General features: G+C 47.6%; 1 protein-coding gene across 25 annotated transcripts in view; it reads right to left on the bottom strand.

The window, feature by feature from the left end:
- Positions 1-15,125, bottom strand: part of GAS7 (growth arrest specific 7) — a 213,374-nt gene that overhangs the window by 92,342 nt on the left and 105,907 nt on the right. For 2 of the 25 annotated variants that reach the window (XM_086358928.1, XM_086358924.1), the window contains exon 1: positions 3,421-3,897. The exons of 18 other annotated variants lie outside the window; for them this stretch is intronic. Coding sequence is in view for 2 of the 7 variants with exons in the window: in XM_086358915.1 (XP_086215041.1) it covers positions 3,421-3,438 (18 nt within the window). In the remaining 5 variants the exon portion in view is untranslated. Of the gene's footprint in view, positions 1-3,420; positions 3,898-15,125 lie in introns of those variants that run through there. 5 more of the 25 variants (XM_086358915.1, XM_086358904.1, XM_086358925.1 and 2 more) reach the window with 4 other exon arrangements.

Below are 15,125 nucleotides of genomic sequence, written 5' to 3'. Positions count from 1 at the left end.
AAACAGAAGCAATATTGTAACAGATTCAATAAAGACTTTTAAAACCATCCACATTAAAAAAAATTCTTTAAAATAAAAATTTATGCCTAAACTTCCCAGGGGACTCAGTGGTAAAGAATCTTCCTGCCTAGCAGGAGACACAAGAGATGTGAGTTTGATCTCTGGGTGGGGAAGATTCCCTGGAGAAGGAAATGGCAACCCACTCCAGTATTCTTGCCTGGGAAATCCCACAGACAGAGGAGCCTGGCAGGCTGCAGTCTACCAGGTCGCAAAGAGTCAGACACAACTTAGTGACTGAACCGCAGCAGTTGGATAACTGAATTGTGGGCAATATACCTGAAACCTCTGTGGGGAGACTGAACCCGGAATTCTCCTTTTTCTGCCACAGGTCACTGTTCTAGCCTTTTCGTGGCTGTAATGTCTCTATGTTTCAGAGGAAGGAGTTGGGGTAAAGTTTAACACTTCCCTTGGATGAGATGGTTGGATAGCATCATCAACTCAACGGACGTGACTTTGAGCAAACTCTGGGAGATAGTGGAGGAGAGCGAAGTGTGGCTGCAATCCATGGGGTTGCAAAGAGTTGGACACGACTTAGGAACTGAATGACATAGTTGTAAAGGATCTCAAAATGCATCCTAGAAGAAGATCCGGGGGTGGGGGGGGGGGAGGCAAAAAAAAAAAAAAAATCCCAGATTTTCTATACTACTTTATAATGACATCAATTATCCCATTCTAGAAGGTACTTTTGCAGGACATTTGAGGCTCATCCACATGCAACACCCTCCCTAGGGAGCTCCTAGTAGGGTGAAGGCCCTTCTAGATGATTCCAAATCTAGTTTCCCTTCACAAAGTAAAAAACCTGGGAAAAAGAGAATTTTGCCAACACTTGGTATTGGAAAGGGAAAAAATAAAGAAGAAAAAGAAATATAGCCTTCCTTCAGTATTAAGGTGCAAAACCCTAAAATACTTTATGCCGTTCCTGGCACTCTTATAAGTTGTTAAGACTCTGAAGAAAACCCCATAATCAAGTTTCCCAAGCATTCTGTTCTATTCAAAATGTATTTTAGAAGCTCAGAAGTAAGTCAGGGAGTTGAAAGTCGCTAGTCCGGACAGTCAGAGGCTTGGGAACCTCATGAAAAGCAGCCTGCCTGCCAGAAAAGGAGCTTCAAAGACAGGTGACACAGTTGCTGCCCACAGCTGCTCTGGGGGCAAAAGCGGGCTTCCTCCGGGAGAGTTAGTGCTGTCTAAAAGGGAGGCAGAGTAGAGCTCGCCAGGGCACAAAGGTGAGGGTCTCTGATGCTCTGTCTGTGGCCGAGATCCAGATGATCCAGCTTCATGGATGCTGCTCTCAGGACCACAGGGACCAAAAGGAACCTGGGGTGACCAGTCTTCTCCCCGTAGGGACGAATTCCAGTTACTCTGCAGTGCCAACCACGTGTGCTCCCAATGATTTCAATCAAAGACTTCCAACTCTGTGAACTTGTTCCTGGTGATTCCTAATGGGCTCAGAACCATGAGCACCAGAGGGAGATTAAGGCTAAGAGGGGCTGCAACTGTTACTGTGAGTCAGAAGGGGTGTGATTCCAACCAACCCAAGTCAGCTGCCATTTCTGGAGCCTCAGCTCCTGGTGCCTATGAAACTAGACAAGTGGGACATCCGAGGACATGGCTGTTGAGGTTTGGAGTCTACCACCGCTCTCGGGGCATCGTGAATAGAATATGGACCCAGCACGGCCACTGTCTTGCTGTGAGATCTTGAGCAACATACTTCATCTCTGCTGGTACGGAATTTCCTCATTTCAAGAATACGGAAGTTGGACAAGATGGTCTCCAGGGCTGAGTTTGTTTCCGCTTAAAATATACAGCCTGATGCTCAACGATCCTAGATGTTAGTGTAACTCTTTGAGGGATGTGCCATATTTGTAGGAGGGAAAAAAGTCATGTTCAAGGGTACACATGGGATTCAGAGGTATGAGAGCCTGGAACGCTGCCTTAACCTCAAACACCTGCGCTTGTGCCTCGCTGCCTCAGAGTTCAGTGATTCTGCCTCTCACCGTGGGACATTCTAGTGAGTTATGTCCTGATGGCCCATGTCCGCCCCTTCCCTGTCACTCTTACAGCCACACATGGTTGCTCTCTGTTTTGCCTAAAACCAGACATCCACCTGGTGTCCTGAGATTCTAGACATCAGAAGTTAGAATTCGCCCCACACCCAAGGCAGGCTCTGGAAAAACAGTTCTGAACCTGCTGGCAGACAGTGGCCTCTGCTCACCACTCACTCTGTAACCTGCCAATGGCTGGTGCCCCACACACCTCGTTCTCTTGCCAAGAGCTTTACCGGGCTCCTCCCCGCTCCCTGAATGCCCCTCAGTGTTCATCTCCTTGCTAATCCCTTCTTCCCTGTAAACCTCCCTGCTGCCACCCACAGACATGACCAGACCCGCCCAGCGCTCTGCAGCCAGGTCCTGAGCGACGGTAACTGTTGGCCCTGGACTGACAGTGTCTGGGTTCTTTACAACGGTCCTTCTCCAAGTGTGGTCCCTCAGCCAACAGCTGGGGAGTCCTCTGCGAGTTGGTTAGAGACACAGGGTCCTGGGCCCCACCCTAGAGCCAGGCTCTCCATTGCGAAGGTCCTGGGGCAATTCAGATGCACTTTTGAAACCAGGTCACATGACCAGTCAGAGGCCAACTAGTATCATCTCTCCTCCTCCTTACAGGTGCAAGACCCTATCAGAAGTCATGCCAAAACCAGAGATGCTGGTTCTGACCCAGTCAGGGGGGTAGAAAGTACTGGAGGAACATCCATCGTCTTTAGGGCGGTCACTGCAGCGGCCACCAAGCTGGACAGAAGCAACGAGCCCAACCTGGAACCCTAGTGTCAACACTGGCTTAAATGGGCAGACACCCAACTACCTTCTGGGGACCTGTATCCTTTAATGGACTTTTATTGCCCACTGTCCCAGCTGGAGCTGGGTCATGGAGTAGGGGGTTGGGGGGTGGGCAGAAACCAGGATGTGGGAGAAGTTAGGCAATGGAGGCAAGACCTGAACTCTAATCCCCATCATAGAAAAACTCACGTCATCACACTGTTTCTCCGTCACACTGAACTAAACTGCCTTCCCAGGTAGCAAGATGGAGGCAAGACTTCCTTTCCCCCAACAAACATTCCCTTTTCCGTCTTTTCCCCCTCCTTCCCAGCTTTCTCTAACATCAGCCCATACCTTCCCTTCCCCCCATCACTCTGGCCTCAGACCCATGAAAGGTGCCCCTGACACTCCAGACTTGTAAACTCAGCATTTGGGAGCCTGTATTTCAGAGAGTTCTCAGAACTGCCTCTCTGCAATGACGAACTCATCCCAGAAACATGCACAGAAAAGCCAGCTGCTGACACATTGGCAGGTGAGAGGGATCGAGTCTTACCATCGGAGGCGAGCTCATCTTCTCTGGGGGCTGCTAACTCAGGATCCTGTGTGAGGTCTCCGGGCTGCCAGCTTCCTCACCATGGGCCCCCTATGCAGGAAATGAGGCCCAGGCGGGCAGCTACCCCAGGGTCAGGGCTCCGAGCAGCCCGGAGGATGTTCCTGTGGCTTTTCACACTGCTGTTCTTTCACAAAGAACCCACTACATTGCACAGTTCCTTCCAAATCTGCTCCAGCGCTTGTGAGGAAATCAACGATGCATTCTGGACTTTCCAGATGCAAAGGGTCTGGAGGTTTGCTTGCTTTCTTCTTTTTTTTGCACTCTCTCTTTTTCCCCTTTCTCAGCTAAAAAAAAAGTTGGCTGAGGTCAGGACACACAATGGCCAAGCCTGTGTCACTGACCAGTTGCCTCCCACCCCCAGGCCTGTGGACAAGAGCTCCTTTGTCCACTGTATTTTAGGCGGGACTCCCTGGGTCTGCCCAGGCCCTGCAAGGGAATGTTCCGCCAACTTCTTCCCAAACCGAAGTCACGGCTCTGGCCCCGGCTCCGGCCCCAGCTGTGCAAACCCAAGGCCAGATAAAAACCAACGTAAAAAGGATGGAGAATGCCCTCCCAAAGAACCATAGTATTACACCCGTCCAGGGCTGAAAAGCTACAGCTCCCAGAGAAACAAGACGAGGGTCCTCTGCCTTCACTCTGCCCTTGACACTCCCAAACCTGGACAGACAGAGGATAAAAGAGGAGGCGATGCCAGGCATCTCAGACGAAAACAGCCTGGGGACCAGAGATCTGTTGGTTTCATGTGAAGAAAGGACTGGACTCCGAGAGCAACACTGTCTCCAACAATGACATGAGTTTGGCAAGGACTTGGCACCTTGGTGAATCTTCCCTGTCACTCCGCTTACAAAGCTTTTTGGAACAGCTGAAGGTTTAGCACTTACAAGTGCCCTGCCTTTCTGGGTTCGCTTTCAGATGCAAATCTTAGGGATTTCAGAAACTGATTCTTGACATCGAAGTAAATATGGTTTTCCGGAGGGACTGAGGTCCCAAGGACTGGGTCAGTTCATATCAGTTCAGTCGCTCAGTCGTGTCCAACTCTTTGAGACCCCATGAATCGCAGCACGCCAGGCCTCCCTGTCCACCACCAACTCCCGGAGTTCACCCAAACTCATGTGCATCGAGTTAGCGATGCCATCCAGCCATCTCATCCTCTGTCATCCCCTTCTCCTCCTGCCCCCAATCCCGACCAACCTAGACAGCATATTAAAAAGCAGAGATATTACTTTGCCAACAAAGGTCCGTCTAGTGAAGGCTATGGTTTTTCCAGTGGTCATGTATGGATGTGAGAGTTGGACTATAAAGAAAGCTGAGCACAGAAGAATTGATGCTTTTGAACTGTGGTGTTGGAGAAGACTCTTGAGAGTCCCTTGGACTGCAAGGAGATCCAACCAGTCCATCCTAAAGGAGACCAGTCCTGGGTGTTCATTGGAGGGACTGATGCTGAGGCCGAAACTCCAATACTTTGGCCGCCTCATGCGAAGAGCTGACTCAGTGGAAAAAAAGAACTGAGTGGTTTCCTGTAAATCATCACTTCTTCTCTCAAACACATGAATGAAGTGTCTAAGCAGGAGGTTTCAATGCCCACCCTTGGTTGGGGCTGGGACATCAGTACTATTGACTAGGGACACAGTCTGATCAAGGTCATGTCTTTTCTGGTTCACTGCTTACTAGCTGAGACACACAGGGCAAGACCTCTAAGCTTTGGTTCCTTCAACTGTAAAAGAGAGAGAGTACCTCTCCCAAAAGGTTGTTGTGAGGATTCAAAGGGGAAGAGAATCCATGTAAATACTTAGCACAGTGCGGGGGAGATGTGAGTTATTACTGTTGATGTTGTTACTATCAGCAGGGGCTGAAGGAGTCCGCGCTACAGCTTCCCTGGACACAAAAGGTTTAGACTCAACAACAAAAAACAAACAACCCGATTTTACAAGCATATCTCTCTAAAGAAGATACACAAATGGCCAATAAGTGAGTGAAACGATATTCATGTCTCTAGTCATTAGGGAAACAGGGAAATGCAAATTCAAACCACAATGAGATAACACCTGTTGGGCTTCCCTGGTGGCTCAGATGGTAAAGAATCTGCCTGCAATGTGGGAGACCAGTGTTCAATCCCTGGGACAGGAAGATTCCCCCGGAGAAGGAAATGGCAGCCCACTCCAGTATTCTTGCCTGGAGCATCCCCTAGACAGAGGATCCTGGTGGGCTACAGCCCATGGGGTCACAAACAGTCGGACACTACTGAGCACATGCATGCACGCAGTCTAGATATGGGCTATATCTACATATGTAAAATGGTCCCAAACCAGCCACTAAAAGAAGTGAGCACATATCCAGAGGTGAGGGTCCTCCCTTGGCTGCTGGATTATCTCCTTTCTGTGGCTGGGAGGGAAGACCAGGCGCAAACCTACACCTTGAGCTGTGGGACCAACCATGCCCTGAAATACAAAGCAAGGTCCTTCTGTGCTCCTGGAAATGGGCTCCCACCCAGGAGAAGATGAGAGCAAACTTCATTTGCACCTAGACAGCCAAGACCCTTACCTTCAAGCCCTCTGGGGTTGATTTTTTTAAATGCATGTATTTATTTATTTGGCTGAGCTTCCCTGGTGGCTCAGATGGTAAAGAATTTGCCTGCATTGCGGGAGACCTGGGTTCATCCCTGGGATGGGAAGATCCCCTGGAGGAAGGCATGGCAACCCCCTCCAGTATACCAGGACTTAGTTTCGGCATTCGGGATCTTCGATCTTCATTGCAATATGCAGGATCTTTAGTTGCAGCATGCAAACTCCTCGTTGCAGCATCTGGGATCTAGTTCTCCGATCAGGGATCGAACCTGGGCCCCCCTACGTTGGAAGGTAGATTCTTAGCCACTGGACCACCAGGCAAGTGCCAGCCCTCTGGTTTTCCGGGATTAAAATGGCAATGGACGCTTTTACAGCCCATGACTTCTGGTTTTTATAACAGCAAAGAGGGGACCCTTTTCAGGCCATTCAGCCCCGATGTGGCTCTGACCTTGCACCACAAAGACAAGCTGATACAACCACAGACAATAATGCCTTGCTGTAGGCAACACAGAAATCACCATCAAGGTGGTTCTCCAGCCAGAGGCAAGGGGCCCTTCTGGACCATTATAATCCAGGAGGTTGATCTGCTCTGACCTGAACTAGATAGAGTAGAAATAAAAGTTCTGCAGAGATTTTGGTCTTTAGGAATCACCCAAGTTAACATTTACTCATATACACATTCTAATAGGTTTCCTGTTTGGGGTTATCCTAGCATTCAATCCAGAAGTCATATTTCTTTTGCTTTACCAATAGTCCTCTACCAGTACAGCTGGCTGTGAAAAAGCACAAATTGTTCATTTCCTTCTGGTTCCTGAAAATAAGTATGTCTCTACCTATGGAGCCCCATGATCCAAAAGCAAAAAGACCCACAATCATTTCCACCAAGCTTCATTTTCCCCAAGTTGAATGGAGTTAGATGCAACCAACCCTCCTGTAATTATTCTTTTTTTCAGTCAAGTTGAACGCTGTCAACCAAAATAGGCCACGTTTGCTGAGGGACCCCCGTTGGACAAATTGTGTTGTCTTGTAATGATAATTAATAAGAAAGAACATCTCGGGATGGTGATGACTCACTTTTTCTAAATGCTTCAGAGTGATGAAGGGAGAAATTATTCACCAGCCTGTGGAGTCTCTACAGTACAGGGTCTCAAAGACACACCCACCCCATACGCAGCCCCTTGGCTACTTGATCCATCAAGCAACTAATAACTACTACTGCTGCTAAGTCGCTTCAGTCTTGTCCGACTCTGTGCAACACCATAGATGGCAGCCCACCAGGCTCCCCCGTCCCTGGGATTCTCCAGGCAAGAACAATGGAGTGGGTTGCCATTTCCTTCCCCAATGCATGAAAGTGAAAAGTGAAAGTGAAGTCACTCTGTCGTGTCCGACTCTTAGCGACCCCATGGACTGCAGCCCACCAGGCCCCTCCGTCCATGGGATTTTCCAGGCAAGAGGACTGGAGTGGGCTGCCATTGCCTTCTCCGAACTAATAACTAATTAAGCTCATAAGTAATCAAGTTACTAATGACACCTTCCTGAATGCTGTGGATGATGCGGGCAAGTATTATATGTAGGAACTGACTTCTAAAAATTTGGAAGGTTAATAAGCCACAGACAAACACAAGTGTTAAAAAAAAAAAAAAAAGAAGAACCATACAGAGGAGTCTGTAAGGAGCGCCAACTGATAAGCTGGTGAACAATAGGATCTTTCAGAATCCAGAGGAGGGCAGAGCACTTTCATCTGGGAGGCGGAGGGGCGGCTCCTCAGAAGATACAGACTTTGCTGGACAGCAGGGATGAAAAGAAGGGCTTGATCAGAGCAGGAAGACACTAAGTAAGAAGTAGAATAAGGTTTGGTAACTGATGAGACATCAGGAGAAGGAGCAATAGTAAAAGTCGACTCCAAAGGGAGCAAGGGAAGCTAGAACCAGTCGCACTGTGATCCAGCCCTTAAGAGCCATTTGGGGGGTTGTGGTGGAGTCTGTTGTTGACACGTCCAAGTTCAAAGTGATCACTGGGCAGCCGCGGTGAGTCTAGCACATGGAACTGGAGCACCTGCATGGAGATGGTGAAATCCTAAAGGTCAGGGGTCCCCAATCTCCAGGATCTAAAGCCTGATGATTTGAGGTAGAGCCAATGTAATAATAATAGAAGTGAAGTGCAAAATAAACGTAATGCACTTGAATCATGCCCAAACCATTCCTTACTCAAGTCTGTGGAAAAACTGTCTTCCAGGAAACTCTGTGCCAAAAAGACTGGGCACTGCTGCTCCAGGTCAACGCTGAGTTCATGCAGAAAGGATGCACAGGGGAACCTACCGGGGCGGGAGAAGGGGGTGTCGCATTCAAGTCGCAGAAGAATGCATCCATCCCACCTCCATGCCCTCCATCTCCATGGGCTTCTCTCAGGATTCTTAAAGGTGAAGGAAAAAACCCAGGTCTTAATCTGTTTCCCCTCCAAACCAGCCCAATGCCTCACATGCAGGGGCTACATGACGGGGAATGAACGGATGCAGGTTCTGAGAATCAGAGTCACAGGAAATGATGTGGAGGGGATCTTAAGAAGAAATGTGGAGTTAAGTGTCCATGTGAGATAATGAAAAAAGTGCTTGCTGACTACAGAGAGGCTATTTCCCCTGCTAATCTCAGAAAGAGGAATATGGAAGTAAGGTGGGTATGGAAATCTGAACACGGGCACACAAGGCATCAGTGAGCCTGAGGATGCACAGGGAAGCGGGGGAACATTCAGAGAGATGTCGCTCAGAAGAAAGCAAGAAAGAGGATGTGGCTGAATGTAGACAGTGGCCAGCCCAGCCTACCTGGCCACACGGTGGCTCCTGTGAAGTGATTGGCAGCCAGTTCCTTGCATTCAACATGGTGGGGTCCAAGGCCCCTCGTAAGGGAGATGTGTCCCCATCATAAAGGAGTCCCCAGATCACGTGGACATAATCAGAAATGGCACCTGATTTGTCTAAAAGGCCTAACAGATCCAGTTCTAGAACTATGGGATCCCCCACTCAGCATCTCCCGGACCTCAGTCACTCACATTCTGCTATCAAATCTTTTCCATCATCATGCATCAGCTACACTATGATTTACTTAATTGGTGGGTGGTGGTGTTTTGCCTGCAGAGTCTTCATTGCAGGCTTCTCTTATTGTGGAGGACGGGCTCTAGATCGTGTGGGCTCAGTAGTTACAGCCAAGTGGGATCTTCGTTCCCCTGACCAAGAATTGAACCCTGGTCCCCTGCACTGGAAGGTGGATTCTTAGACACTGGACCGCCATGGAAGTCCCTCCTTAACTGCTTTTTTACAGACTTACATGGAACCTCAATTTAGCCTGGCCCAAAGCAATAATATCTAAAAACCATGGATTTGATTGGGTTTGGATTCTTTTTTATATTACACAGCGAAATCAGTGGAGCTTAAAAACTTATCTCCTAAGTTTTCTTAGGAGATAAGAAATGATCATCATCTAAGATCATTTTGTATATCCTTAGTTGTAAACTCAGCCCAGTTGGAGAAACATACTCTCAGGCGATGTGTAAAACTAGTACACAGCATCCAGGCAGTAGTTTAGGAGGTTCTTTTTTGAATCCCAGAAAACCAAACTGGAATTCTTCAGTGACCACATAACCACAACTGCAGGAATGAGGGCCCTGGTGTGGGCCTGAATCACCACAGGGAGGACCAAGAGGACAGTAGAGGGATGCAGGGGACTTCCTGTGGGAAGGGGCATTGGCAGGAGCCCCGTGAACACCTCTGTCAACCTTGGGCTAAAGTGGCAATAAGAAGAAAAGATAAAACCCACCCAAGCTATGAAAAATCCAAAAATAGTGGCAATCGGAATCCAAGGAAAAAATCCTCCAGAACCTTTAAGATGCTTGCTCCTTGGAAGAAAAGCTATGACAAACCTAGACAGTGTATTAAAAAGCAGAGACATCGCTTTTCTGACAAAGGTCTGTATAGTCAAAGTTATGGGCTTTCCAGTAGTCATGTACAGATGTGAGAGTTGGACCATGAAGGCTGAGTGCCAAAGAAATGATGTCTTCAAACTGTGGTGTTGGAGAAGACTCTTGAGAGTCCCTTGGTCTGCAAGGAGATCAAACCAGTCAATCCTAAAGGAAATTTCACTGAATATTCACTAGAAGGACTGATGCTGAAGCTGAAGCTCCAATACTTTGGCCACCTGATGCGAAGAGCTGACTCATTAGAAAAGACCCAGATGCTGGGAAAGATTGAGGGCAGGAGAAGAAGAGTGAGGATGAGATGGATGGATGGCATCATCAACTCAACAGACATGAGTTTGAACAAAGTCCGGGAGATAGTGAAGAACCGGGAAACCTGGTGTGCTGCAGTTCATGGGGTTGCAAAGAGTCAGATATCTGACACCTGACCTCACCTTAGTGGCTGAACAACAACAACCTTTAAGGCCAGTGGAGTGAATGGAGAAAATCTTACAAAGCACAGACTAATTGTGAAAGGGGAAACAGCCCTTTACACCTTCACTGGTCTGTGTCTAATCTGAGATGCACTTGGCACCCTCATCATTCTGGGGTCCTGATGTGATACACAGGATCTGCACCCGCTTGCGCACTGAACAGCCAGCCCCTGTGGCTCAGAAGCAGCCTGAGGGCTGCTCCTCCTTCTCCACCACCCGTTTCGGCACAGAGATGCCCAGAAAATGAGCCAGCAGGTAGTGCAGGCAGGTGCAGGGGCCTGGGAGGGATGTTGGTTATTGGGAGAAGTCTGGATCCCACAGGTCAAGTCTGGAGGGTGCCCTGGCAGCAGTGCGCGGGGATGGGGCCAGGATGGGTTTATCACGCCCTCCACCCATTCGGAAGAGCAGAGAACCAGGCAGTATAGGACAATGCAGCAGGTGACGGCCAATCTGCAAACAAGGACCGGACTTGGAGATATAAGTACACCACTGAACCTGCAGCTGAGCAAACGTGAAAAGGGATTCCACCTTCCCCCAAGTTTACAGAGTGCCAAAGCCTGTGACAGACGATCTATATACTCTGTTGGTATAACGCAGAGTCTACATAGATCCTGCCTTGTTAAGAAAGTTTAAACGGAGGGGAAACACATGGGAAATGAGTGAGGAAACACCATCCCAAAGGCTCAAAGGAAGAGCACATCTCGGAAAGTAATTCAAAAAGTAATTTAAAATGGCAGGAAACTGCTAGAATGTAAGAAGCTGTGACCCCTTAGAGAGGAACAGAAAAACTGTAGTGGAAAAAAACAGGCAAAACAGAAAGGATGACGTAACGAAGAAAAGGGATGAGGAAACGATTATATGAAAACTGCTCATTTAAAGCCACATGAGCAGCTGTGGATAAATAAAAATATTAAATCAGTAAAGTGCAAAGTAAACTTAAAAGGATCACCCAAAACTGAAAAGCACAGAAAGCAGGGATATAATGAATCAGTGTAGGTTTAAGTAGTATTCCACTAGAAAAGACCAGAACAAATATATGAAAATCAACAATCAATGACAAAAATCATGCGCACCAACAAGCACAAGAAAAATGCTATCAGGAAATCAGTCCTTCTCCAGACTTTTCCTCTGCTCCTACTAACAGAGAACACTTCCCACTAGAATAAAAAGCTCCATGTGGGGAAGGCTTTATTTCGCTCACAGCTCATCAGGGCCTGGTGTGGACCATCTGAAAGTGCTAGAAAACATATCCCACTGAGGTCAAAGTTTAATGGGCATCACCATGGTTTTGTTCATCCCTGTGGGTGTCTAATAAACATTTGTTGAGTGATGGAAAAGACTGAGCTGTAAATGTGAGTTTCTGTCCAAAAAGTTAAGACATTCAAGATGTACATATCCAGCTGAGTTATATTAATATTTGTCATGAAAGGAACAGGAATGTTCCTGTAGACATGCAAGTTGAAGACACCACCCACTTACTCTCCAGACATTGAGAGAGAAATCAAAATTAAGAAGATGCTGCCAGGGGAATAACCATATAAATGCCTTTTTTTTTTTTTTTTTTTAATGTGGACCATTTTTGAAGTCTGTTGAATTTGTTAGAACGCTTCTTCTGTTTCATGCCTTGGCTTTTTGGCCACGAGGCACGTGGGATCCCAGCTCCCTGACCAGGGATCAAACTTCCACTTCTGCATTGGAAGGCGAAGTCTTAACCACTGGATCACCAGGGAAATCTCCTAGATGCATTCCTTAGTGCTGCTGCTGCTGCTGCTGCTACTGCTGCTGCTAAGTCGCTTCAGTCGTGTCCGACCCTGTGCGACCCCATAGACGGCAGCCCACCAGGCTCCCCGGTCCCTGGGATTCTCCAGGCAAGAACAATGGAATGGGTTGCCATTTCCTTCTCCAATGCGTGAAAGTGAAAAGTGAAAGTGAAGTCACTCAGTCGTGTCTGACTCTTAGTGACCCCATGGACTGCAGCCTACCAAGCTCCTCTGTCCATGGGATTTTCCAGGCAAGAGTACTGAAGTGGGGTGCCACTGCCTTCTCCTTTCCTTAGTGCACCAACCCCCAACTCAGAAATCCAGCAAACTGTGCAGTCTGGGGGACTGTCCAGCTGCAGGGTTTGGTACTGAGTATTTCCCTTGGTCCTCCTCTGCAGCTTTCCTCCCACCCTGGAACTATGATACACGTTTCTCCTGCAACATCCTTTACGGCCAGTACAGACGAAGCCTCTGGCCACATGTGGGGCACATCAGTAACTGATGCCACCTTTTCTGTCCAAGCACAAGCCGATGGCTGGGGGGAGCAGCTACTGAAGCTTTGTGGATGCTGCGCTGGGAGACACACCCAACAACAAGGCATTGTTTCTTCATCTACCACGGTCCAAGTGATGTGGGAGCATCACAGGGGCCACTTTCTCTGCCAAAGAACTTGGGTTATGATCTTCTGCACATTCAAAACTCACACTGAATGAACCAAATCTTCCTCCACACCCTTAAACAGGAAAGACTCATAAACCCCTCAATAGCCAATGTTTTCCGCCATCAAAACCCTCTTTTATATCATCTTCTCTGAGTGGTTCCAGTTTTAGAAATGAGAGTATGCAGCATGATCTCAACCACGGAAAATAACGCTCCCCCCAACTCCAAGCAGAGCACAAAGGAAACACATGAAAATGTTACAAAGGCTCTCTTTGTTTTGCGGGATTCCTCTGGCTGTTGCAATTTATTTCATCACGTTCAAAATTTAGAGTTAATTTTAAAAATTAAAAATTCTTCTTTAAAGATGTAGTCGTAAATAGTGCCTTTCCCCCCAAAATCAGCATATACAATGTTAAATGTACCATATGATCCCAATTATGTAGACAAATATGCACAGCAAAGAAAAAAAACAGAAAAGAATGCTAACTATTTTTTCTTATTTCTGCATTTTCCAAGTTTTCTATAATGAGCATATTCATTTTAAGTGCATTTAAAAAAACGCTTTAACTTATTCCATTACGAGTTAATGCATGCATATAGCCTTATGAAGAATATTTAGATAATATTTGCTGATAAAATCTCCCTCGATATATCCCATCTCACTTATTGTTGTTTTAGTCGCTAAGTCGTATCTGACTCTTTTGCAACCTCATGAACTGCAGCCTGCCAGGCTCCTCTGTCCATGGGATTTCCCAGGCAAGAATACTGGAGTGGGTTGTCATTTCCTTCTCCAGGAGATCTTCGCAACCCAGGGATCAAACTCGAACTTCCTACATCGACAGGCAGGTTCTTTACCACTGAGCCACCAGGGAATACAAAATATTTAGATAACATTTGCTAGTAAAACCCCCCTTGACATGTCACACCTCATTTGCCATCCCCTAAAATGAAAACTATTTATCAGATTAGGGTTCATAGTGTTATCTTTCAAATGACAGGGAGATTTGGTCCGGGTGGGGGGGCGGAATGTCTTTATTTTTAAGAAAATGAAGTAAGACAAAATGAGCAACAGTAAAGAACTTACTCAACCAATGCAGGGCTAACACAAAAATTAAGAGATCAGAAGGACTGTAGAGATCACTTAATCTCATGTTGTCATTTTACAGATGGGGAAACTGAGGCTCAGAGGCGGACTGAGGTTAGACGACAAGCCTCCTCCTCCTTGATCTTTGGCCCTAAGCCTTGGTGCTAATGTTGCCATCAGGGCTGGAGAACTAGGTCCGGCCAGATGGCATGGCAGAAGCCAAACCCCACGTAGGACCCCTCCCCAGGCTGACCCCCACACGGCTCCATGCAAGAAGACCTTTGCCAACAAGTCTGGCTCTCAGCTCAACCATGAGCCACTTCCCATCTGTTTGTGGCCAGTGAGCCCCCGCAAAGGGGGGGTGACCCGGGAGGAAACATCTGTGCACACAAAGAGGAGTCATAAACGCACTTGATTTTCCCTTTTGGCAAAGCCTCTTCTGCTTATTTTTTTTCCACTCATTGAAATGCAAAGCTCCATTCCAACAAGGAGGCCTGGAAGATTCCAGAGGCTTCGAGGAACCACAGCCTCCACTCCGCGACGGGGGCTCCCTAAAGAAGGTTATGCACGATGTCTGGGCTGTGGACACGGATAAGAAAGAGAAGAGGCAACCCCCACAAACCACACGGATGGCCACAGACATGCCTCTGCTTGTCCTTAAACCTAGCTTCTCACCTTCAGCCAGGGCAGAGGAAGTTCAAGTGTAAGTTCTACAGCGTACCAGCCATATAACCTCAGGCAAGTCACTTCACCTCTTTGAACCTCTTTTTCTTTTCCACATGCAAAAACGGAAATACCACCACCCCCTGCACAAAATTCTTGCAAAGACTGAATAAGAGGGCCAAAATGATGGAAGAAACTTTGTAAGTATCAGCTGTACTTCCATACCGTTCCATCCCCATGAAACCACTGAGCAACCTTTAGGAGACTCATCAGCTGAGGTCCCCAACGCTGAGTCACTCCTGCTGCACAGCTTGCGGGCTAACCTCTCAGAGTGACACCATATGACCTGACACAGACCGAGCTCGCTGAAGGACAAAGAGGAACAGCACGTGACAGGGAATCAGCACGCTCCGTGGGGCAAGACTAGGATTTTGGGGACCAGCAGAAGGGGCCAGTAAAATCTGTGGGGCCTGGA

The sequence above is a fragment of the Bos grunniens genome, chromosome 19 (assembly GCF_055505025.1).
Source record: "Bos grunniens cultivar Pamir isolate PY7600 chromosome 19, Bosgru_T2T1.0, whole genome shotgun sequence".
Taxonomy (NCBI): Eukaryota; Metazoa; Chordata; class Mammalia; order Artiodactyla; family Bovidae; genus Bos; species Bos grunniens.
This window is presented reverse-complemented; position numbering and strand designations above follow the sequence as displayed.